This window comes from Oncorhynchus mykiss, chromosome 15 (genome assembly GCF_013265735.2).
Source record: "Oncorhynchus mykiss isolate Arlee chromosome 15, USDA_OmykA_1.1, whole genome shotgun sequence".
NCBI lineage: Eukaryota > Metazoa > Chordata > Actinopteri > Salmoniformes > Salmonidae > Oncorhynchus > Oncorhynchus mykiss.
In genome coordinates, this window is record NC_048579.1 from 44,613,121 (window position 1) to 44,639,958 (window position 26,838).

A 26,838-nucleotide genomic window follows, 5' to 3' on the forward strand; every position below is an offset into this window, starting at 1 on the left:
TTGGATTTGTAAAACATAATAATAAACTGAATGGTAATCATGTTTTATTATCATTGTTTGTTTATTTATAAGTCATTTCCAAGTTTATATAATGTTGAACAGCATGGAGTTAATGTTCAAAGGGGGAACTGATGAGTTCTAAACTTGAAATATCCTTATTCATGTTACTGAGGGAGAGAGGGGATTGTAGAATGTTTACGTTCCGTCAGAACATGTTATTGTTAGACATCAGGTGTCCTATGGAAAGGAGAAGGGTCACAGTCTGGTACAAGGACAGCCGTGAGTTGGGGAGGAGTGGGGAATTTGGGCCGAGGTCAGGTTAGATGAAGTGAGGAGGAACAGATATCCCTAATCTTCTGTATAGCAAAAGAGGTGTATTGGCTGTTCAGATGTGTAAGGAGAGGGCTCAGCATAAGAGAAAGGGTTAAATACCAGTTCTTGTGTGAATATGTGTCTGTTCAGCTGTCTGAACCTTTGGATGAAAAAAACTTGCTTTGTGCTTTTATACTTGTCAGGTTCTAAATAAACAGGGTAAAAATTAACAAGAGTAGGGGTGTGTCCTCTGTCACACTCAGTCTTCAATAGCGTTTGTCCTCTGCTGGAGTGGTGACCATCACTTCCTTGTTTCCAAAGTCCCAGAATGCCGTCATGTGGAAGGCCATGTTGGAGAGCACCACCAGGTACTCACATAGAGCAAACAGAGTGTAGACTGGAGGGAAAGGGAGGGAGGAAGGGAGAGGGGGAAATAGAGAGGGAGGGAGTAAATGAGATGAAACATCGGTCAGTTATCAGTCACTTGTCTCAATGAAGGAGAGAGATACACTGTATATACAAAAGTATGTGGACACCCCTACATATTAGTGGATTTGGCCATTTCAGCCACACCCGTTGCTGACAGGTATACAAATATTGAGCATACAGTCATGCAATCTCCAGAGACAAACATTGGCAGTAGAATGGCCTTACTGAAGAGCTCAGTTACTTTCAATGTGGCACCGTCATAGGATGCCACCTTTCCAACAAGTCAGTTCATCAAATTTCTGCCCTGCTAGAGCTGCCCCAGTCAACTTTAAGTGCTGATATTGTGAAGTGGAAAACGTTTAGGAGCAACAACGGCTCAGCCGCTAAGTGGTAGGACACACAAGCTCACAGAATGGGACCGCCGAATGCTGAAGCGCGTAAATATATATTCGGTCGCAACACTCACTACAGAGTTCCAAACCGCCTCTGGAAGCAACATCAGCACAAGAACTGTTCTGGGTTTCCATGGCTGAGCAGCCGCACACAAGGCTAAGATCACCATGCGCAACGCCAAGCCTAATCGCCCAACATCACGGCCAGACCTCACTAATACTCTTGTGGCTGAATGGAAGCAAGTCCCCACAACAATCTTCCACCATCTAGTAGAAAGCCTTCCCAGAAGAGAGGAGGCTGTTATAGCAGCAAAGGGGGGACCAACTCCATATTAAAAATCTGTTGTTTACGTGTCGAGCTGGCATTTTGGGGGGTGCATGCTATCAGATAATAGCTTCTGATGCTTTCGCCGAAAAGCATTTTAAAAATCTGACTTGCTGGCTAGGTTCACAACGAGTGTAGCTTTAATTTAATACCCTGCTTGTGAATTTTGATCAAGGTTTGAGTTTTAACGAGTACATTTAGCATTTAGCGTAGCGCATTTGCATTTCCAGGTGCCTACTTGGGACATGTGCGTCTCAAGTAGATTCAAGAAGTTAATGTCCATGATTTTGGAATGAGATGTTTGAAGAGCAGGTGTCCACATCCTTTTAGTGTACATTCAGACATATGATATACATAGCATGTTACAACAGAGTCGAGAGAATGTGTACACTGGAAGAGACGGGAGCAAGAACCCAGTTGGGGTGGAGGTGAAAGGAGCGGAGGTTTCAAACTGGAGTATTGGTGTTATCATTACTGGTAACGCCGGGGTTGACAAAGATGTGAGGGAAATGGAGAAACAAAGCCCTAAACACACAGACAACTTCTACTCAAACTTCCTCTACTACAGGGTGATGTATATTACAAAACATGACATTATCAGGACCATGATTGACTGAGCAGAGAGGAGAGAGGGGCATAATACAAAAGAATGGGTGGGGATCTGTTCAAAAGTAGTACACTATATAGGGAATAGGGTTCCAATACAGGTGCCAAAAACTCACTTATGGGTTCGCAGTACTTGTTGTGGCGTCTGTAAAAGTAGGCGGCGACCAAACAAAAGCTGACATTGAAGAGAAAGAGACGCACCTTCCAACGAAACGACGTGATCTCCTGGGAGAGACAGAAAGAGGAGGAGAGCCACCAACAGACAGAGAGAGAGATTGAGACAGAGAGGGGGAGAAAGAGATGGAGACAAACAGAGCGGTTAAAATGTAGCTATAACAGGTGGTGTTGCAATAGTGAGTTCAGAGTGCCTCAGGCTGGTGAGGGTAGTTGGGTTGGTCCCCGTGTGTGTAACCCACTTCCCCTGCTTTGAACAGACCAAGCCACACACTAACAAAACATAAGCTGTGGACTCAAACACATACAGTTGAAGTCTGAAGTTTACATACACTTAGGTTGGAGTCATTGGAACTCGTTTTTCAACCACTCCACAAATATCTTGTTAACAAACTATAGTTTTGGCAAGTCAGCTAGGACATCTACTTTGTGCATGACAAGTAATTTTTCCAACAATTGTTTACACACAGATTATTTCACTTATAATTCACTGTATCACAAATCCAGTGGGTCAGAAGTTTACATACACTAAGTTGACTGTGCCTTTAAACAGCTTGGAAAATTCCAGAAAATGACGACATGGCTTTAAAAGCTTATGATAGGCTAATTGACATAATTTGAGTCAATTGGAGGTGTACCTGTGGATGTATTTTAAGGCCTACCTTCAAACTCAGTGCCTCTTTGCTTGACATCATGGGAAAATCAAAAGAAATCAGCAAAGACCTCAGAAAAAAAATTGTAGACCTCCACAAGTCTGGTTCATCCTTGGGAGCAATTTCCAAACGCCTGAGGGTACCATGTTCATCTGTACAAACAATAGTACGCAAGTTTAAACACCATGAGACAACGCAGCCGTCATACCGCTCAGGAAGGAGACGTGTTCTGTCTCCTAGAGATTAACGTACTTGGGTGCGAAAAGGGCAAATCAATCCCAGAACAACAGCAAAGGACCTTGTGAAGATGCTGGAGGAAACATGTACAAAGTATCTATATCCACAGTAAAACGAGTCCCATATCGACATAACCTGAAAAGCCGCTCAGCAAGGAAGAAGCCACTGCTCCAAAACCGCCATAAAAAGCCAGACTACGGTTTGCAACTGCACAAGGGGACAAAGATTGTGCTTTTTAGAGAAATGTCCTCTGGTCTGATGAAACAAAAATAGAACTGTTTGGCCATAATGACCATCATTATGTTTGGAGGAAAAAGGGGGAGGCTTGCAAGCCGAAGATCACCATCCCAACCTTGAAGCACGGGGGTGGCAGCATCATGTTGCGGGGGTGCTTAGCTGCAGAAGGGACTGGTGCACTTCACAAAATAGATGGCATCATGAGTTAAGAAAATTATGTGGATATATTCAAGAAATACCTCAAGACATCAGTCAGGAAGTTAAAGCTTGGTCGCAACTGGGTCTTCCAAATGGACAATGACCCCAAGCATACTTCCAAAGTTGTGGCAAAATGGCATAAGGACAACAAAGTCAAGGTATTGGCGTGGCCATCACAAAGCCCTGACCTAAATCCTATAGAAAATGTGTGGGCAGAACTGAAAAAGAGTGTGCGAACAAGGAGGCCTAAAACCTGACTCAGTTTTTTTATTTTACCTTTATTTAACTAGGCAAGTCAGTTAAGAACAAATTCTTATTTTCAATGACGGCCTAGTGGGTTACCTGCCTGTTCAGGGGCAGAACAGCAGACCTTGTCAGCTCGGGGGTTTGAACTTGCAACCTTCTGGTTACTAGTGCAACGCTCTAACCACTAGGCTACCCTGCCGCCCCTGCACCAGGTCTGTCAGGAGGAATGGGCCAAAATTCACCCAACTTGAAACAATTTAAAGGCAATGCTACAAAATACTAATTGAGTGTAAGTAAAGTTCTGACCCACTGGGAATGTGATGAAATAAATAAAAGCTGAAATAAATCTCTCTACTATTATTCTGACATTTCACATTCTTAAAATAAAGTGGTGATCTGACCTAAGACAGGGAATTTTTACTAGGATTAAATGTCAGGAATTGTGAAAGACTGAGTTTAAATGTATTTGGCTGTGTATGTCAACTTCCGACTTCAACTGTACACCTCGGGTGACACCATCATAGTTCTGTGTGTGGTTATAAATTAATTTCCACACCTGTTTGCTGGTGTTGAAACTGTGGCTCAATGTGTGTTGAAAGGCTATCAGAGATTAGTGTGTGTCCATAATGAGCCAGGGCCATAATGAGCTCTCTGGTATTCAAAAAAGCATCTCAAAGCAGCAATGCTAATCTAGGATCAGGTCTCTCTGTCCAATTATATTAATTATGATCAAAAAGGCATAATTGATCCTAGACTCTTTATTAATAGGGTCCCTGGTAACAGTAGCTCAACACTGTCACGGGGTGGTGAGAAAGAGTCCTGTTCTCTGGCATGGCTGCTGTAGTATTAATGACCCAGCCTCTGGCACACGTCTACAGTAATAGCATAGGTTTGAGTCCGGCCTACTCCCCTTTTATGCAACCTCTCTCTCATATATATATATAATATATATATAATATATATATTATATATAATATATATATATATTATTTATATATATATATTATTTATATATATTTATATATATATAATATATATATATAATATATATATATATTATTTATATATATATATATATATATATATATATATAATATATATAAATAATATATATAATATATATAAATAATATATAAATATATATATATAAATAATATATATATATAAATAATATATATATATATATAAATAATATATATAAATATATATATATATATATATATATATCTTACGAAACTGTCATCCTTCTTTCACTATCTGTTCAATAAAATCTGAAAATCCCATATAAAAATTAAGAAAGGGTCCTGTTCCAAGTACAGGAATGAACAGCAGCTTTTTTAGTAGGATGTTGAGACATTTATGACCGAGTCTTAAAAAGTGGGATAACACCGCCGATGACACTAGTACTCAAGGACTGAAGAGGAATGGCAATACGAAGGCACACAGCACAAATAAGAAACATGCACGGTAAGGTGAGGGAATGAGGGTGTGTACTCTACCTCGGGGTTGAGACTGAACTTCTTAATCACCTGCCACAGTCTGCAGGTAATGAGCATGTGCAGAAGAGAGCAGGCGGCGAACGTGATAAAACCATTCTTGTGAACACCTGCCGAACACAAACCCGGCAGTGAATGTAACTCTAAAACACCAGCACATAATACAGTGGATAACAACACATCTGTCACTTACGCTAAAAACTAAGTGGACATTAACGCAGGGTGTATGAATGCATGTGTACGATGCATTAGCCCATGTCCTAACTTGGAATGCAAAGCAGTGTGTGTATATGTTTGATGCATGCTTGTGCACGTGTGCATCTACCGGTACTCACTGTAGGTCTCAGTAGAGGACACATAGGTGAGCAACAGCAGGCCTACGTTCTCAGCCAGGGCAGCTATGAGAGCCAGGACGCTAAGGCCCATGTCAGGGAAGCTCTTAGCAAACCGTCCGCGGTAGAAGCTGAAGTAGGCCGCAGCCACCAGGAAACGAGGGGCCGAGTGCAGGCCGATACAGAACCTCCATATATAGCGCTCTGGGACCAGACTGATAGACGCACTGATGGAGGGGAGGTAGTTGGGCACCTGGTGGTGAGGAGGTGCAGCAGGAGGAGAGGTCAGTCAATGGAGTGTTATTTGTATATGTAGTGTAGCACGTTCTACAATGCTGTATTTATTTAAGCGATACACACACATTGTCAGTATTACCAGTAGTGTAGCATGTGTAGTGTAGAACATTCTGCATATAGCTAAGCTAATACTGCATTTATCAAAGTGCATCATAGGCCCTTATTTAAAGGAAAATTACACCCAAAAAGTATATTTTGGTATTTGTTTCATTAGTCCATTGTTGTTATTGTCCCAACATGTATTACATGTCAGCATTCAAGATATTGAACTTTCAAAATACAGCCGGTATGATGCAAAATGCATGTATTTTGAAAATACATATATCTTGAATGCTGACATGTAATACATTTTGGGACAATAACAACAATGTACTAATGAAACAAATAGGAAAACCTCCCTAGTCAAAAACCTTGAAAGGAAGTGTCAATGGACAGAGAGAGAGACAAGACAGAACGAGAGTGAGGTGAACTACTCACCTGACAGTGCGTATAGGTAGACTCATCGAAATGGAACATCAGAGAAATGACGATGCAGGCTATTAGACCGGTTAGAGCCAGCAAGACAGTCCCAACGGCAAAGTCCGTGAAAGGAAGCCGGATCAGCGGCTTGTCCCGATCCAGACTTCCGTACAGTCCCTGCAGCATCCTGCCAACAAAACACCACCCAAACAAATGGAACAGCTAACGTTAGCCGAGCTCCTTCATTGACAACTGTTTGGCTACTTTATTTTTAACATGGATGCATGGACAGCTGGCTAGTAGAGTAATAAAAGCTACATAACGCTATTTGCTGTATTTCAATAACCAGCTAACTACTATGGCCGAGCATCGGCGCGGCTAATTATGGCCAAACCAGTTAGCTAGCTAACGTTAGGTTAACATGACAGAATATTCGCTAGTTAGCTGCTCTGGGATGCATTTTGAAATGAACCACAATAATAAATCAACCAAATATAACTAGTATAGCAACATACGGTAGCCTACCTGGCTTTCCCCCCAAGCTATCTCGACTGGGAGCTGGATTTCATAGCCTTCCACCCGGTCTCATCCACCAGACGACCATTATGGCTAACGTTAACACGCGTTAGCTAGCAGGCTAAAGTCAAGAGGTAACAAGCTACCAGTTCTCAAAGAGGTCGTTCAAATTGAGATCTGTAGCTAGTTAGTGTAAAGTAATCGTTATCAGTGGTGTGAGTATACTGTGCTGATAGTTTAGTATTCCGTTAGCTGGTTGAATCAGCTGTAGGCGAAAAATAGTATGAGCTGCACCCGGAAGAAGGTCCAGCTAAACTGGTATAATTTAAACCAGAGGAAAGGAAAGGCACAACTCGGTGGAAAATCTGTCTCCCTCCAGCAGGCGGCGTTATTTCCTTGTTTCGCCCAACAAGCAATGAGTTTATTTATGTAGATCAGTAGTTCCAAACTTTTTATAGTCCCGTACCCCTTCAAACATTCAACCTCCAGCTGCGTACCCCCTCTAGCACCAGGGTCAGCATACTCTCAATTTTAGTTTTTTTTGCCATCATTGTAAGGCTGCCACACACACACATTATATGATACATTTATTAAACATAAGAATGAGTGTGAGTTTTTGTCAAAACCTGGCTCCTGGGAAGTGAAAACAGTCTTAAATCACTTTTCACATACAGTCTGTGCCTGTATTTAGTTTTCATGCTAGTGAGGGCCGAGAATCCACTCTCACGTAGGTACGTGGTTGCAAAGGGCATCAGTGTCTTAACAGTGCGATTTGTCAAGGCAAGAAACTCTGAGGGCAGCCCTGTCCAGAAATCTGGCAGTGGCTTCTGATTAAATTCAATTTTCACAGAACCGCTTGTTGCAATTTCGATGAGGCTCTCTTGTTCAGATATTGTTAAGTGGACTGGAGGCAGGGCATGAAAGGGATAATGAATCCAGTAGTTTGTGTCGTCTGTTTCGGAAAAGTACCTGCGTAATTGCGCACCCAGCTCACTCAGGTACTTCGCTATACCAGATTTGACATTGTCCGTAAGCTTGAGTTCATTTGCACACAAAAACTCATACAATGATGGAAAGACCTGTGTGTTGTCCTTATTAATGAAGACAGAAAATAATTCCAACTTCTTAATCACAGCCATAATTTTGTCCCGCACATTAAATATAGCTGAAGAGTCCCTGTAATCCTAGATTCAGATCATTCATGCGAGAAAAAGCATCACCCAGAAAGGCCAGTCGTGTGACAAACTCATCATCATGCAGTAGTCAGACAAGTGAAAATTATGGTCAGTAAAGAAAACTTTAAGCTCGTTTCTCAATTTTAAAAAACGTGTCAATACTTTGCCCCTTGATAACCAGCGCACTTCTATATGTTATAAAAGCGTTACTGCATAGACTTTGATCTGAAGCCATTCTTGTGATTATTGTGACTTTGCCATTGTAATTGTTTGTAAGCTTGTGTAGCCAAATTAATCTATGATCGTATGCTATCCATTTGTTGTTTGTATGCTGTTCTTTGTATGACATTTTAATATCTGATTATTAACCAATGATGTTAGGCCACGCTTGGCCATGATTATAGACACCTGTGTCTTTTGACACTATATAAACGAGTCATCCCGCAGTGTTTGTGATTATACCCTGATGAAGACAGCTTGGCTGTCGAAACGTTGGTAATTACATTTTTGCATCTGAGCTCCTAGAGTGTGCGGCTCTCTTTTATTTTCAAGTAAAAGCGTTACTGCCCATATCATTGCATAACGCAGAAACTACACAACAGTTCTGGGGCCTTGCTTTAACAAAGTTAACCATTTTCACTGTAGTGTCCAAAACGTCTTTCAAGCTATCAGGCATTCCCTTGGCAGCAAGAGCCTCTCGGTGGATGCTGCAGTGTACCCAAGTAGTTGCACGCATGTTACCACTCCACTATGTCCCCCCGTCATGGCTTTTGCGCCATCAGTACAGATACCAACACATCTTGACCACCAAAGTCCATTCAATGTCATAAAGCTGTCCAGTACTTTAAAAATATCCTCTCATGTTGTCCTGGTTTCCAGTGGTTTGCAAAAGAGGAGGTCTTCTTTAATTGACCCCCCATAAACTTAACGGACATATACCAGGAGCTGTGCCAGGCCCGCCACGTCTGTTGATTCATCCAGCTGTAACACATCGAATTCACTGGCTTGTTTGCAAAGCAGTAATTGTTTCAAAACGTCTCCTGCCATGTCACTGATGCATCGTAAAACAGTGTTGTTTGATGAAGGCATTGTCTGAATAGTTTTTTTGGCCTTTTCCCCCAGCATTGTCCCAGCCATATCAGCGGCAACAAGAATACTTCAGTCCTCCACAATAGTATGGGGCTTGCCTGTCCTAGCCACTCGGTAGCTCACCATATAAGATGCTTCTAGCCCCTTCTTATTAATGGTATCTGTTGCTTTTATACATGTCTTACTACTCGAAAGTCATCTTTATTCTCGCTCAAAAAACTCCTGTGGTTTATTTTTCAAATTGTCATGTTTCGTTTCTAAATGTCTGAGCATGAGTTTATTTAAAAAATATATATATTGAACCTTTATTTAACAAGGTAGGCCAGTTGAGAACAAGTTCTCATTTACAACTGCGAACTGGCCAAGATAAAGCAAAGAAGTGCGACACAAACAAGAACACATGGAATAAACAAGCGTACAGTCAATAACACAATAGAAAACAAAAATACATCTATATACAGTGTGTGCAAATGGGGTGAGGAGGTAAGGCAATAAATAGGCCATAGTAGCAAAGTAATTACAATTTAGCAAATTAGCACTGGAGTGATAGATGTGCAGATGATGATGTGCAAGTAGAAATACTGGTGTGCAAAAGAGCAGAAAAGTAAACAAAAAAACAATATGGGGATGAGGTAGGTAGATTGGATGGGCCATTTACAGATGGGCTATGTACAGCTGCAGCGATTGGTTAGCTGCTCAGATAGCTGATGTTTAAAGTTGAGGGAAATATAAGACTCCAACTTCAGCAACTTTTGCAATTCATTCTAGTCATTGGCAACTGGAAAGAAAGGCGGCCTAAGGAGTTATTGGCTTTGGGGGTGACCAGTGAGATATACCAGCTGGAGAGCGTGCTACGGGTGGGTGTTGTTATCATGACCAGTGAGCTGAGAAAAGACAAAGCTTTACATAGCAAAGACTTATAGATGACCTGGAGCCAGTGGGGGGGGGGGGGGGGGCAGCCGTCGGCGAGGTCCAGCCGACGAGAGCATACATGTCACAGTGGTGGGTGGTATATGGGGCTTTGGTGACAAAACGGATGGCACTGTGATAGACTGCTTCCAGTTTTCTGAGTAGAGTGTTAGAAAATATTTTGCAAATGACATCGCCGAAGTCGAGGATCGGTAGTATAGTCAGTTTTATGAGGGTATGTCTGGTGGCGTGAGTGAAGGAGGCTTTGTTGCGAAATAGAATGCAGATTCTACATTTAATTTTGGATTGGAGATGTTTAATATGAGTCTGGAAGGAGAGATTACAGTCTAGCCAGACACCTAGGTATTTGTAGTTGTCCACATATTCTAAATCAGAACCGTCCGAGTTGTGATATCGAGTTGTGATGCTAGTCAGGAGGGAGGGTGCAGGCAGCGATCGGTTGAAGATCATGCACTTAGTTTTACTAGCATTTAAAAGCAGTTGGAGGCCACGGAAGGAGTGTTGTATGGCATTGAAGCGCGTTTGGAGGTTTGTTAACACAGTGTCCAAAGAAGGGCCAGATGTATACAGAATGGTGTCGTCTGCGTAGATGTGGATCAGGGAGTCACCCGCAGCAAGAGCGACGTCGTTGATATACAGTGCCTTGCGAAAGTATTCGGCCCCCTTGAACTTTGCGACCTTTTGCCACATTTCAGGCTTCAAACATAAAGATACAAAACTGTATTTTTTTGTGAAGAATCAACAACAAGTGGGACACAATCATGAAGTGGAACAACATTTATTGGATATTTCAAACTTTTTTAACAAATCAAAAACTGAAAAATTGGGCGTGCACAATTATTCAGCCCCCTTAAGTTAATACTTTGTAGCGTCACCTTTTGCTGCGATTACAGCTGTAAGTCGCTTGGGGTATGTCTCTATCAGTTTTGCACATCGAGAGACTGACATTTTTTCCCATTCCTCCTTGCAAAACAGCTCGAGCTCAGTGAGGTTGGATGGAGAGCATTTGTGAACAGCAGTTTTCAGTTCTTTCCACAGATTCTCGATTGGATTCAGGTCTGGACTTTGACTTGGCCATTCTAACACCTGGATATGTTTATTTTTGAACCATTCCATTGTAGATTTTGCTTTATGTTTTGGATCATTGTCTTGTTGGAAGACAAATCTCCGTCCCAGTCTCAGGTCTTTTGCAGACTCCATCAGGTTTTCTTCCAGAATGGTCCTGTATTTGGCTCCATCCATCTTCCCATCAATTTTAACCATCTTCCCTGTCCCTGCTGAAGAAAATCAGGCCCAAACCATGATGCTGCCACCACCATGTTTGACAGTGGGGATGGTGTGTTCAGCTGTGTTGCTTTTACGCCAAACATAACGTTTTGCATTGTTGCCAAAAAGTTCAATTTTGGTTTCATCTGACCAGGCCACCTTCTTCCACATGCTTGGTGTGTCTCCCAGGTGGCTTGTGGCAAACTTTAAACAACACTTTTTATGGATATCTTTAAGAAATGGCTTTCTTCTTGCCACTCTTCCATAAGGCCAGATTTGTGCAATATACAACTGATTGTTGTCCTATGGACAGAGTCTCCCACCTCAGATCTCTGCAGTTCATCCAGAGTGATCATGGGCCTCTTGGCTGCATCTCTGATCAGTCTTCTCCTTGTATGAGCTGAAAGTTTAGAGGGACGGCCAGGTCTTGGTAGATTTGCAGTGGTCTGATACTCCTTCCATTTCAATATTATTGCTTGCACAGTGCTCCTTGGGATGTTTAAAGCTTGGGAAATCTTTTTGTATCCAAATCCGGCTTTAAACTTCTTCACAACAGTATCTCGGACCTGCCTGGTGTGTTCCTTGTTCTTCATGATGCTCTCTGCGCTTTTAACGGACCTCTGAGACTATCACAGTGCAGGTGCATTTATACGGAGACTTGATTACACACAGGTGGATTGTATTTATCATCATTAGTCATTTAGGTCAACATTGGATCATTCAGAGATCCTCACTGAACTTCTGGAGTGAGTTTGCTGCACTGAAAGTAAAGGGGCTGAATAATTTTGCACGCCCAATTTTTCAGTTTTTGATTTGTTAAAAAATTTCGAAATATCCAATAAATGTCGTTCCACTTCATGATTGTGTCCCACTTGTTGATTCTTCACAAAAAAATACAGTTTTATATCTTTATGTTTGAAGCCTGAAATGTGGCAAAAGGTCGCAAAGTTCAAGGGGGCCGAATACTTTCGCAAGGCACTGTATACAGAGAAAAGAGTCGGCCCGAGAATTGAACCTTGTGGTACCCCCATAGAGACTGCCAGAGGGCTAGACAACAGGCCCTCCGATTTGGCACACTGAACTCTGAGAAGTAGTTGGTGAACCAGGTGAGGCATTTGAGTCATTTGAGAAACCAAGGCTGTTGAGTCTGCCGATAAGAATACGGTGATTGACAGAGTCGAAAGCCTTGACCAGGTCGATGAGTACGGCTGCACAATACTGTCTTTTATCGATGGCAGTTATGATATTGTTTAGTACCTTGAGCGTGGCTGAGGTGCACCCTTGACCAGCTCGGAAATTGGATTGCACAACGGAGAAGATACGGTGGGTTTCTGACTTCCCTGAAAAGTTTCATATCTATTTGATGCTAGTGCAGTCCGCCACAGGATGTTTTTGTGCTGCTCGAGGGCAGTCAGGTCTGGAGTGAACCAAGGGATATATTTGTTCTTAGTTCTACATTTTTTGGAATGGGGCATGCTTATTTATTTTTAAAGAATGACCAGGCATCCTCTACTGACGGGATGAGGTCAATATCCTTCCAGGAAACCCGGGCCAGATCGATTTGAAAGGCCTGCTCGCAGAAGTTTTTTTAGCGAGCATTTGACAGTGATGAGGTGTGGTCTTTTGACCTCGGACCCAGGCAATGATCCTGATTGAAGACAGCAGCGGTGTATTTGGAGGGCAAGTTGGTCAGGATAATATCTGTGAGGGTGCCCATGTTCACAGATTTAGGGTTGTACCTGGTGGGTTCCTTGATAATTTGTCTGAGATTGAGAGCATCTATCTTAGATTGTAGGACTGCCAGGGTGTTAAGCATATCCCAGTTTAGGTCACCTAACAGAACAAACTCTGAAGATAGATGGGGGGGGAGATCAAGTTACATATTTAATTTATCCATTATTTTACCAGGTAAGTTGACTAAGAACACATTCTCATTTACAGTAACGACCCGGGGAATAGTGTCAGGGGATGAATGACCCAATTGTAAAATGGGGATTATAAGGTGACCTTAATGGTTTGAGGGCCAGATTGGGAATTTAGCCAGGACACCGGTGTTAACACCCCTACTCTTTAATGACCTCAACGAGTCAGGACACCCACTTAACATTCCATCCAAAAGACGTATATACAGGGCAGTGTCCCCAATCACTTCCCTGGGGAATTGGGATATATTATTTTTTAGACCAGAGGAAAGAGTGCCTCCTACTGGCCCTCCAACACCACTTCCAGCAGCATCTGGTCTCCCATCCAGGGACTGACTAGGACCAACCCTGCTAAGCTTCAGAAGCAAGCCAACAGTGGTATGCAGGGTGGTATGCTGCTGGCTAAAATGGCGCTGGCACATATGGTGTCCAGGCTGAGGGGGATCTATAATAGGCGGCAACTGTTGGGGTATAGACATGGAAAGTATGACAGAACTTTGCAGGCTATCACTGCAGTAGATTGCAACTCCTCCCCCTTTGGCAGTTCTATCTTGATGGAAAATGTTATAGTTTGGGTTGGAAATCTCAGATTTTTGGCGGCCTTCCTAAGCCAGGATTCAGACACAGCAAGGACATTAGGGTTGGCGGAGTGTGCTAAAGCAATGAGTAAAACAAATTTAGGGAGGAGGCTTCTGATGTTAACATGCATGAAACCAAGGCTTTTACGGATACAGAAGTCAACAAATGAGAGCGCCTGGGAAAACACAGGACCTGTGTTAACCTCCACATCACCCGAGGAGTGGGATGAGGGTAGGGCTAAAGGCTATCAAAACTGTTTGTCTAGTGCGTTGGGGATAAAGAATAAAAGGAGCAGATTTCTGGCCGTGGTAGGATAGATTCAGGGCATAATGTACAGACAAGGGTATGGTAGAGTGAAGGTTTCCCATGAGAGAGTAACTGTTAATGTGATTGGATGTTAATTATTTGACTAGGCTACCTGTATTTTACATTGCATTAATTAGCTGAAAAGAATTTTATTTTTGGCAGTGAAACGAGCCTACTCAGGTGAGAAAAAAACCTCACACAAATGTATAGCCTGTTGGAAAATACAAATGTACTTTTTTTACATGTGAAGAATAAATGAAAAAAAAATATATACATATCACAACTGGTCGTGACTGGGAGTCCCATAGGGCTGCGCACAATTGGCCCAGCGTTGTCCGGGTTTGACCGGTATAGGCCGTCATTGTAAATAAGAATGTGTTCTTAAATAACTTCCCTAGTTAAATTAAGGTTAAAAAAAAAGTAGGACACATGACATCCTGGCAACTTCAAGAAAAAACACTTTAGGTCTCGAGATGGCTATACATATTCATAGCAGAGGCTAGTAGCATGCAGTGGAGGGGGAGGACCATCCTCCTTAGTGAATTTCATAAACATTTTAATTGTAAAATCTTTAAAGAATTACAAAAAAAGTTACACTATTTTCAAAGAAGGTCTACAGTGGCGCAGCGGTCTAAGGCAATGCATGTCAGTGTTAGAGGCATCACTATAGACCTTGGTTTGATTCCAGGCTGTATCACAACCGGCCATGATTGAGAGTCTCATAGGGCGGCGCACAATTGGCCCAGCGTCGTCCTGGTTAGGATATGGCTGGGGTAGGCTGTCATTGTAAATAACAATATGTTCTTATTTGACTTACCCATTTAAATAAAGGTGAAACATTTAAATAAACAGCACTCTGTAGGGTAGCACCATGGGGTAGCCGGAGGACAGCTTGCTTCCGTCCTCCTTTGGATACATTGACTTCAACACAAAACTTAAGAACTTAGAGGCTCATGGTTCTCACCCCCTTCGATACACTTACACAGTAAATATGACAACTTCTGGACGTCCTCCAGCCTATTAGAGCTCTTGTAGCCTGAACTGACAAGTTGTCAACCAAATCAAAGGATCAGAGAATTACTCTAGTACTGAAAGTATAATCTATAGCTAGCTAGCACTGCATTGTGTAAAATGTGGCGAGTAGTTGACTCAAAGAGAAAGACAATAGTTGAACAAATTAATTTATTCCAAAATGAATGAGAAGCAAGAGAGAAATAGAGAGAGAGAGATCATCATTTTTTGTTCACTCTCAGTTTCACTTACGCTTCGAATTCACCGACAGCGTCATTGCGCAAAATAGTATGCAGCATCATCTGGATATGAATGCAACAAAAGTTCAACATTCACCTTCTGCTACCATTTCTGTCAAGCCGTCTATGCATACAGTTTGACGCATATGTTCAATAAACCCAACTTTTGCACCACAACTGCAACGCAATGCTGCAAGGCAAACACAGCGTTTCATTGGAAATTAATGTAATTCTGCTGTTCCAAAATGCAATGACGCTGTCGGTGTGTTCAAAGCATTGCTTATTGTAGCTAGCAAATGCAGCTAGCTAGTTTAGCCTACTGAAACACTTTGCTCTAACAGAGGGATGCTATGTTAGCTAGCTGGCTATGACTTTCCAACACAACACGGGAACTCTTCCAAGTCAAGGTAAGCTTTTGGTATCACTCATTTATTGCCACCGGGGCCTGCCGGTGTAACTGCTTACTGACTGTACACTGTACCGTTACTGCATGATTGTATCGGGTTAACTAACTTGTTAGTTCTATTAGCTATGCTGACTATGACGTTATTTGAGCTAATATGACGACAACGATGTAGGCTGTGTGTAGTGGTTTGGCTTGGAAAGGTTTTCACCTGGTCACATACAGCTGATGTGTTGTGCATTGAAGTCCACAAGCGACGGGAAGAGGAGAGAGGAGGAGAACACATAGATTTGTGAAAGAATACAACGTGGCTGCTATGAAAGTGAACTGTTTGCGAGTGATCAGGGGTGTATTCATTCCACCAATTCTGTTGAAAAACATTTCTTAATCGGACACAAAATGAACAAAATGGGGAGAAACACACCTGAATATTTTCAACAGAAACTCTTGTTTTCAAATGTTGGACTAATGATTACACCCTATATCAGCGCAATGCAGGCAAGAGTTTTGCAAGGCGGTATTGAATGTCACCGTCTGTTCATGTGTCACTGTCTGTCACCTTGTTACGAATCCCTTTTGGCCCGACAGTCTAGGGGGGGGGGATGGTAATGAGACGCGTAACATAACTCATGCAAATTATAATTGTGACAAAGTAAAAGTGTGAACGAAATAACCAGGACAACTGAAATCTACCGTCAAACTCAGGGTTTATTAATAAACACACGGTAATGGGGGGGGGGGGGGGGGGGCAGGAAAAGGGGCTGAGCTGGACCCAAGGAAAGAAACAATAAGTATTCAAAAACCCCCTAAGCTAGACAAGCCTAATTTAACAACAGCTAACTAACTAACCAAAAATACAGTGGGTGGTCCGCCCAGTTCTAACTAGTGTATTTAACAAAGTCCACCTACGGGTAGTGTATGCCCATGGGCGACTTGTCTTGGTTTCCCCTTTTCCCACCAGCAACAAACAAACACCATAACCAAAAACAATACTCACAGGGGATGACAAAGTGCTATGGAGGTGCTCAAACAAAAGAGGGGTTAATTAATACACAGAGAGAGTGAAACACAGAGATCTACATACATGGCATTTACAGAGAGATTGAGCTCTCGAGCAAACAACTGATGGGGTTTTTAAACCAAGGGAAAGGAACTGTGATAGGGTAGGAAACAGGAGGAGGTGTGTCTTCTGATTGATGATTGGATTGGTGACTGATTGGGGAGTGATGATTTTCACCTGTGAGGGGAGAAGGAGAGAAAAGAAACACACACACACAGGATACACACACAGGATACTTGTATCCGTAACACACCTCAAATTTGTCTTTCGACCTGTGCGGCCGCATGGCGCACCCCCTTTCCCCGTTAGACACGGCCGCATGGCGCACCCCCAATATCAAGGTGCACATAGGCCTATTTATATGATGAATATTAATTCGGAGGGCAGAAATGCTTAAATATTAAAGCATTAGACCTTTCACTAAAGGCATCAGTCATACAAAAGTTATACGCGTGGAATAATGCAATAAGAATGTCAGTTTAATATGCAGTGCAGATCACCTATTACCCTTCTCAGAGTTTTAAGAATTGTGTGTGTTCAATTATTTGTGACATTGTGGTATTTGAAGATAGAAGCAATAGGATTTGAAGCAATAGCCTACCCACGCGTGGTCAACTATTTCAGCACCGTTTCATGCTACTCTGAGACAAGCATGGGGACTGGTCTTGATAAATCAATTCGATTTTTATTTTCACTGAATCTCCATTTGGGTATTGGTTAGCCTACAATTATTGTGTGGAAATGTTATATAGGATTATAGCCTACTCCCGACCGGTCACGTTGTACAGCGCCATATTTTCCTAAAGGAAACCCTGAGGGTTTTGTTTTTTGTTGTTTTTTTGGAATAAAAACACCATAATATTAATCAAATTAATTAAGCTACATTTCTTAAAATCAATCCAATATACAATGTTCTTACAAAAAAAAGGTTTTAAATTCTCTAGTACAGCCAATATTGAAGACTGTCAAATGCTTCTCAAAGATGCCCTCTGGTGGTCAAACTAGCACTAACTAAAATTAATGGCAACAATGGCTGACACCTAAAATAAATGCCATAGAATTCTGCGGCAGCCCGCAAGGTGTGCTGCAGTATGACGCAACTTTTACAGTAAGAACCACTGTACAACCTAGCCTATGAATGAAAGTTTACAACGTTGGTGCACTGTCTAGCGGGGAAATGGGGTGCGCCATGAGGCAGTGTCTAACGGGGAAAAACCAGTTCAGAGTTCAAAAGGTACCAAAGGGCAGGGAGAATCAAGGTCAGGGGAGGCAGGATGATCAGGCGGGCAGGAAAGTAGTCCAGAGTCAGGCAGGGGTCAAAACCAGGAAGACTATCAAAAAGAGAATAGCAAAAGGAGAACGGGAAAACCATGCTGGTTGATTTGACAAACATACAAGACGAACTGGCACAGAGAGACAGGAAACACAGGGATAAATACACTGGAGAAAATCAGCGGCACCTGGAGGGGGTGGAGACAATCACAAGGACAGGTGAAACAGATCAGGGTGTGACACAAAATGTTAAGAGAACTGGCGAAGAAAGTTACCCCTCTACATACACATTTCTTTACCGGAATCTCTAAATGAAAATACTGGCAGATCCATAAAATGTCCTTGTACAGTAGTAGATCTAATTACGTTCATAGATTAATATCTAAGGGGCTTTTATACTATTGTAATGCAGGGTTAATAAAAAAAACTGTTTTAAAATGTATATGAAGTAGTCTTGCTTGTCATCAGAGCAGAGCGAACGGTTCCCAATCAGAGGCAGCTGTCTATCGTTGTCTCTGATTGGGAATCATACTTTGGCAGCCTGTTTTCCACCTGAGTTTGTGGGATCTTGTTTTTGCACAGTAGCTGTATAGCCCTGCAGAACTTTACGTTCATTGTTCTTTTTGGGTGTTCATCTAAAATAAAGGAAGATGTACACTTTCCACGCTGCGCTTTGGTCTCATTGCGACAACGGATGTAACAAGATCGACTCATAGATATTATGAGCCGATCTATGAGGGTGCCCATGTTTACGTAATTTAGGGTTGTACCTGCTGGGTTCCTTGATAATTTGTGTGAGATTGAGGGCATCTAGTATAGATTGTAGGATTGCCGGGATGTTAAGTTCTGGGCCTTTTTTTCCAGTCACACCAAAAAAAAGCCCTCATTCTGTCACTCAGAAACGTGTTTTCCAGACACCTGTCAAATGAAAATCTTTGCCAGTGTGTGCATGCATGTGTAGGCTACTTGCTTCACCCCTGCCGAAACACTGTAGGCTACTGACATTACAAGCGTGTTAAGGATACTATAGTTATCATGTTTCACATTGGGTTTATTAACAAAAAAAAGTTAAGATGTGGTTTTATTTTAATTCTGGTGCCGCTGCACAAATTAGCTTGTTAGCTAGCTACTAGCTCTGGTCCAACGTTACGCCAACTCTGAAGTTCAAAGACATTCAAAGTTCCTTCATCGAAGCCGCTCCTCCGTAGGTATTGTTCTGTGGGCCTAATTAGCTTTTCTCTGGTTTCCAGGTTGGGTCATCTGTTTTGGGGCGGATCTGGGGAATTCTATATCCGGGCTAAGGCATATGGCCTTTTCTTAACACAAATGGTGCAAACCAAGAGCAAGTCCTGTTGTAGCATATATCTTTGTTTGAATTAGAAAATATTAATGAAATTGTAGAAAGTCCTTTGGCTACAACAAGCTAGATAACTATTCGTAACAAAAATATAAACACATGCCAAAATTAAAAGATTTTACATGGTTGCATATGGCCTGCCGGTGTGAGGCAGGTTGGACGTACTACTAAATTCTCTAAAACAACATTGGAGGCGGAAGGCCAGAGAAAGTAACATTCATTTCTCTGGCAATAGCTCTGATGGACATTCCTGGAGTCAGAATGCATTTAGCACGCTCCCTAAAAACTTGAGACATCTCTGGCATTGTGTTGTGTGACAAAACTGCACATTTTAGACTGGCCTTGTATTGTCCCCAGCACATGATGCACCTGTGTACTGATCATGCTGTTTAATCAGCTTCTAGATATGCCACACCTGTCAGGTGGATGGATTATCTTGGCAACAGAGAAGGGATGTAAACAAATTTGTTTACAAATTATTAGAACATGTTGGGTGTCTTTTATTTGTCTTTTATTTCAGCTCATGAAACATGGGACTAACACTTTACATGTTGCGTTTATATTTTAGTTCAGTATACAACTACAACAAAAAAAAAAAAAATACATCAAAATAAATTAACAAGGACAGCAACTAGTATTCTGAATTTTAAATATATCAAAAAGTTGGGCTGAAACAGATAACCATTACTAGATGGGTGCTCCAATACTTAATAATAAAAAAGTGTCTACCACTTTCTTGGTCATAATGGTTAATGTCAAGCAAATATATTGTGCATCTTTAATCAATTCATTTGATTACATGTGTTAGCCCTTGAGGAATGTACTTCCAGTGCCTTCAGAAAGGATTCCCACCCCTAGAGGAATGTACTTCCAGTGCCTTCAGAAAGGATTCCCACCCCTAGAAGAATGTACTTCCAGTGCCTTCAGAAAGTATTCCCACCTCTTGAGGAATGTACTTCCAGTGCCTTCAGAAAGGATTCCCACCCCTTGAGGAATGTACTTCCAGTGCCTTCAGAAAGGATTCCCACCCCTTGAGGAATGTACTTCCAGTGCCTTCAGAAAGGATTCCCACCCCTTGGGGAATGTACTTACAGTGCCTTCAGAAAGGATTCCCACCCCTTGAGGAATGTACTTACAGTGCCTTCAGAAAGGATTCCCACCCCTTGAGGAATGTACTTCCAGTGCCTTCAGAAAGGATTCCCACCCCTTGGGGAATGTACTTACAGTGCCTTCAGAAAGAATTCCCACCCCTTGGGGAATGTACTTACAGTGCCTTCAGAAAGGATTCCCACCCCTTGGGGAATGTACTTCCAGTGCCTTCAGAAAGTATTCCCACCCCTTGGGGAATGTACTTCCAGTGCCTTCACCCCTTGAGGAATGTACTTCCAGTGCCTTCAGAAAGTATTCCCACCCCTTGACTTTTTCCACGTTTTGTTTTGTTACAGCCTGAATTTACAATCGATTCAATTGAGATTTTGTGTCATCGGCCTACACACAAAACCCCATAATATCAATGTTGAATTATGTTTTTAGAAATGTTTAGAAATTAATAAAAATTGAAAAGTTTAAATGTTTTGAGTCAATAAGTATTCAACCGCTTTGTTATGGCAAGCCTAAATAAGTGCAAAAGTAAACATTGAGTTAATAACAAGTCACCTAATTAGTAGCATGGACTCACTCTGTGTGCAGTAATAGTTTTTAACCCATTAGAGTCTAAGCCCTGCCTAACCGGGAGATGGTTCTACTAAGCTATACTAAGCTATATGATTTTGATTTTGAAAAAGCCTTGAAGTATCCCAAAAATATTTGATGACATTTTTTTGGGGGGGGCATACCGCTATTAGCACATACAAACACATTGAATAACAGATTCACTACATGGAACAACAGGAAGTTTGTTCTGAACTGTCTGTCCTATATCTCAGAGATATAAGAAAGATCAGGAAACTGTCTAAGTCCTGTCTAATTTGGGGGAGAGGGGAGGGCTCTGCTACGCTATATGGAATTGTTTTAAGAAGGTCATACCAAGGAAATTTAAGACCCCTTGAAGTATAATTTAGTAAACAAATGTGGTCTTACTGCTATTAGCCCATACAAACGCATTGAATAACCGATTGTAGGTCAAACCTTTTGGACGCTACAGATGAACTTCGCGGACATCGGCCTTAAGGGGTTAACACGATTTTTGAATGACTACCTAATTTCTGTACCCCACACATACAATTATCTGTGAGGTCCCTCAGTCGTGCAGTGAATTTCAAACACAGATTTAACCACAAAGACTAGGGAGGTTTTCCAATGCATCGCAAATGGTAGATGCGTAAAAAAAAGCAGACATTGAATCTCCTTTTGAGCATGGTGAAGTTATAAAATACACTTTGGATGGTGTATCAATACACCCAGTCAATGATGGCTAGATGACGGCTAGCATCCATCTAGAAGACGGGTGACACCGACCACCGAACGCCGCCCGAACAAGGAGAGGAACCGACTTTGGCGGAAGTCCTAGACAGTACCCCCCCCATCTGCGGCCACAGATGGTACACGTGAAAGCCACTCCTCCGGCCTCCCTTAGCGCAGCACCTCCCAGCTCCATAGGCACCGGAGCGGTGGTGCTGGAGAGGGAATTGTCAGAGCCCTCTCTGGACGTCCGCTGGAGGCCAGCAGGTTATCCAACCGAATGGACAGGTCCACCAGCTGGTCGAAGATGAGGGTGGTATCCCTGCAGGCCAACTCCCGACGGACATCCTCGTGCAGGCTGCAACGGTAGTGGTCGATAAGGGCCCTGTCTTTCCATCCCACTCCTGCGGCCAGGGTCCGAAATTTCAGGGCGAACGGCGGGTGAACTCTGTGAAGTCGTCCAACACCGCATCTCCTTCCTCCCACACGGCGTTAGCCCACTCCAGAGCTTTCCCTGAGAGGCACGAGACGAGGGCGGACACCATCTCCCTTCCCAAGGGAGCCGGGTAAACGGTGCCCAGGTATAGGTCCAGCTGTAGTCGGAACCCCTGGCACCGTGCCGCCGTCCCATCATACTCCCCGGGAAGGGCGAGGCGCCTCCCACTTGGACCGGGTACAGGAGGGACTAATAGTGGGAACCCCGGGTGTGCAGGTGGAGGCACTGGAGGGACTCCCTGTCTCTCCCAGCGGTCCATGGTCTGGACGACGTGGTCCATCGTTACGCCGAGATGTTGTAGCATCGCTGCGTGTTCTCTGACGCGCTCCTCTACTCCTCTAACCGGGGTACCTGCTCCTGCTGGCTCCATGGTGGGGTGTGGAATTCTGTAAGAGGTGCGTAACCGGTGGCAGGGAAGTCAGACGCAGAACTAGATAATAGCCGGAGCAGTTTAACAGAACAAAACAACGAACAAAACAAGCTGTCGGAACAAGAGAGGAAGTCGTGACAGACACTTATGAAATGCTTGTAATTATACTTCAGTATTCCATAGTAACATCTGACAAAAACATATAAACTTTGTGAAAATTAATACTTGTGTCATTCTCAATTTTTTTGGGCCACGTCTGTAGTTGTGGCTACATAATGTTATGGGTATGCTTGTAATCATTAAGGACTGGTGAGTTTTTCACGATAAAAAATAAAAGGAATGGAGCTAAGCACAGGCAAAATCCTAGAGGAAAGCCTAGTTCAGTCTGCTTTCCACCAGACACAAGGAGATTAATTCACCTTTCATCAGAACAATAACCTAAAACACAAGGCCAAATCTACACTAGAGTTGCTTACCAAGAACACAGTACATTTTCCTGAGTGGTCAAGTTATGGTTTTGACTTATATTTGCTTGAAAATCTATGGCAAGACTTGAAAATGGTTGTCTAGCAATGATCAACAACCAATTTGACAGAGCTTGAAGAATGTTTAAAAAACAATAATGTGCAAATATTGTACAATCCAGATGTGCAAATCTCTTAGAGATCTACCCAGAAAGACTGACAGAAATCGCTTCCAAAAGTGAATCTAACATGTATTGACTCAGGGGTGTGAACACTTACCTGTATGTAAATGAGATATTTCCGTATTTCATGTTCAATACATTTGCAAATATTTCTGGCGTTATGGAGTATTGGGTGTACTGTAGATTGGTGAGGATTTAAAAAAAAATCTCCTTACTTCTTATTTAATACATTTTAAATTCAGGTTGTAACACAACTAAATGTGGAATAAGTGAAGGCGTATGAATACTTTCTGAAGGCACTGTGTGTACCTGTAATTTGTGGGGGGGACTCATTCCACACCTGCACACACACTCAGGCTTTGACTCTCTGATGTTCTCCCGAGTCCCACACACAGATTGAGGAGGATAATAACGAACTACAGGACTTGGTGGACAAGTTGCAGCTGAAACTGAAGACCGGCAAGAATCAGGCTGAGGAAGTGATGAGTCACACTAGACATGCAGTCAAATACTCTGAGGCTGCAACTGAAATGGTACCATGGCACCCTATTCCCAATATAGTGCACTACTTTTGACTAGGGCCTTCTATTCTTAACTTTATACCACTATTCAAGGAGAGCTGCTTGAATAGTATAATAGAGCTGCTTGAATTGTACATTTCTCTGCATAAAGGAGTGTTCAAACGTTGAATGCTGATGTTATTCTTTTCCTCTTTCCGTCTCTCCTCTTCCTCTCATATTCTCTCCTTTTCTCCCTCTGTATTTTCACTTAACAGGAGGAAGCAGCCAACCAGGTCGTTTCTAAGTTTAAGAAGGTGCAGCATGAGATGAGCTGGAGGAGGCAGAGGAGCACGCTTACATCGCTGAGACCTAAGTCAACACAAGCTCGGGACCAAGGGTCGCAACGCCGGAGGAAAAGTACAGTCCATAGGTCTGATGCATCCAAAATGGCATCTTATTCCCTATATAGTGCAATACTTTTGACTTTTGACAGAGTCTGTTGTATTCTTTCAAACATTCATGTGGTTTCGAGTGAAAAGGATGATGTTGATCCCCTCTTCGCTTTCTGTCTTCCTTTTCACAGAAAGTTGAAGGGGAATAAACAATGCCCAACCTTTCCTATTTCCATGTTTGTGTAATAACATTTTAATTGGTGAAACTCTGAACATTCATTAAACTTGTGTAGCTACTCCTTGGTGCCTCTGTGGCTTTATTGCATGATAATACAGTAGGCCTACACACAGCTTGGAACCATACATCAAAATCTGTGTTATCCCTAACACATCCATAACAATCCAAAGCAATCACACTTCTTAACTACTGAAAATGAATAGACATGTACATATTGAAATCTAACTACGACACATAACAAAATGTAAACATTTATGATGAAAACATTTAGGCATCTGCATGTCCAAAACATCAGTAGTAAAGAGGCTGGACACAAATGATCTAAGCAATGACAATCCCAAAGGCATTTGAAAAGTATCAAATGCAAGCTGCTCCCCTCCGTAGAGAAACCCTTACTCCCAGACACGCAACACAACAACCATAACAACAGGCATGAATGATGTCAATATTTACTGTCTGGTAGCGTTAATGATGGCACAAAGGATTATTAAAAGTCTAATCATCGTATTAAAAAGAATCAAACTGTAATAAAGGAACAAGGGACTGTCTGTTTCATGAGGGATTGAGGGATAGAGAGATGGAGTGATGGGGGCATAGAGGGATGGAGGGGTGCTGCTTCAATCCCCTGGTCACCCTCCTTAATGAAGTCATATTAATATTTAATGTGATAAATAAACATCTATTTTCTTTGTGCCATCATTAACATTCTGAGTAAACATGGACATAATGAGTGTCTGTTGTGGTTGTTGTGTTAACTGGTGGTCAGGGTTTCACTATGGGGAGAATTGAGTGCCTGACTGATGCAGACTTCTAATATGAAGAGACAGGCATTTTCAATGCTGTACACAGAAACAGAATACAACAAATACAAAGTAATAAGACCCAACAAATACCAATAAAACTGGTTTTCTGTGAGAAAAAGAAAAGAAAAAGTATGACAACAAACAAAACAATATAGAAAACTGGACTCAACTAAAATCACTAGCTAATCACATCACACCGGGCAGAGAGAATAGGATAAATACATCAACCAAGGTAATAAAACACATGAAGAGGGCTACGCTTATGGCTTAAATTTAACAACCCATTTTCACTGAGGTCTCATGAACCACTGATATGATCTAGATATTTACCCCATTACAAATCATATTTCTCCACATGGTTGATAAGTCGGAAAGACAGTTTCTCGTATGATGCTACAGTACCCATTTGGGAGTACCATACTGGGATATACAAATGATATTTTAGTGATATAATAATAAATAATGTGCGGTGCAGAAAACTCTTTGTTGTATAACAACCATTGTGCCTAATGAGTTGTACATCAGTTGTACAACTTCAGTGGGACCTCAGTCGCCGGCCCTTGGTTTCCTCTTCTTTCATCTTAAATGTGGATAACTGACTTGCAACTTAAGCTTATCGATCTTCAGTCTGATGCAGTGATTGGAGAACTATTCAAAACAATGTCACTGACGAGGAACGCAGGTGGCTAAAAACAGACCTCCATCTTCTGTTAGCTTACGGCTAGCCCGGCTAGCTGTCTGAATCGCCGTGACCTCAACCAACCTCATTACTCACTGGACCCGTATGATGACTCGACTAAGCATGCCTCTCCTTAATGTCAATATGCCTTGTCCATTGCTGTTCTGGTTAGTGTTCATTGGATTATTTCACTGTAGAGCCTCTAGCCCTGCTCATTATACCTTATCCAACCTTTCAGTTTCACCACCCACACATGCGATGACATCACTTGGTTTCAATGATGTTTCTAGAGACAATATCTCTCTCATCATCACTCAATGCCTAGGTTTACCTCCACTGTATTCACATCCTACCATACCTTTGTCAGTACATTATACCTTGAAGCTATTTTACCGCCCCCAGAAACCTCCTTTTACTCTCTGTTCCGGACGTACTAGACGACCAATTCTCATAGCTTTTAGCCGTACCCTTATCCTACTCCTCCTCTGTTCCTCTGGTGATGTAGAGGTGAACCCAGGCCCTGCAGTGCCTAGCTCCACTCCTATTCCCCAGGCGCTCTCTTTTGATGACTTCTGTAACCGTAATAGCCTTGGTTTCATTCATGTTAACATTAGAATACTCCTCCCTAAGTTTGTTTTATTCACTGCTTTAGCACACTCTGCCAACCCGGATGTTCTAGCCGTGTGTGAATCCTGGTTTAGGAAATCTCCATCGCTAACTACAACATTTTCAGACAAGATAGAACGGCCAAAGGGGGCGGTGTTGCAATCTACTGCAGAGATAGCCTGCAGAGTTC

General features: G+C 42.3%; 1 protein-coding gene across 1 annotated transcript; it reads right to left on the reverse strand.

Annotated features, from left to right (window-relative positions):
- Positions 1 to 7,271, reverse strand: LOC110490123 (post-GPI attachment to proteins factor 2). The gene is made up of 6 exons (XM_021563307.2): positions 6,919 to 7,271; positions 6,412 to 6,580; positions 5,641 to 5,890; positions 5,309 to 5,415; positions 2,181 to 2,289; positions 1 to 709 (listed from the first exon to the last, which is right to left on the reverse strand). Exons 2-6 carry the CDS (start codon positions 6,577 to 6,579, stop codon positions 579 to 581), a joined length of 765 nt encoding a protein of 254 aa, XP_021418982.1. The 5' UTR covers position 6,580; positions 6,919 to 7,271; the 3' UTR covers positions 1 to 578.
- Between the last annotated feature and the right edge of the window lie 19,567 nt (positions 7,272 to 26,838).

Coding starts and splice junctions, on each gene's coding strand:
- LOC110490123 (XM_021563307.2), bottom strand. CDS start 6,579: ATGCTGCAGGGACTGTACGGAAGTCTGGATCGGGACAAGCCGCTGATC. Junction 5,416..5,640: donor GTCCTCTACTGAGACCTACA/GTGAGTACCGGT, acceptor TGTGTTCGGCAG/GTGTTCACAAGAATGGTTTT. Junction 2,290..5,308: donor AGTTCAGTCTCAACCCCGAG/GTAGAGTACACA, acceptor TGTCTCTCCCAG/GAGATCACGTCGTTTCGTTG.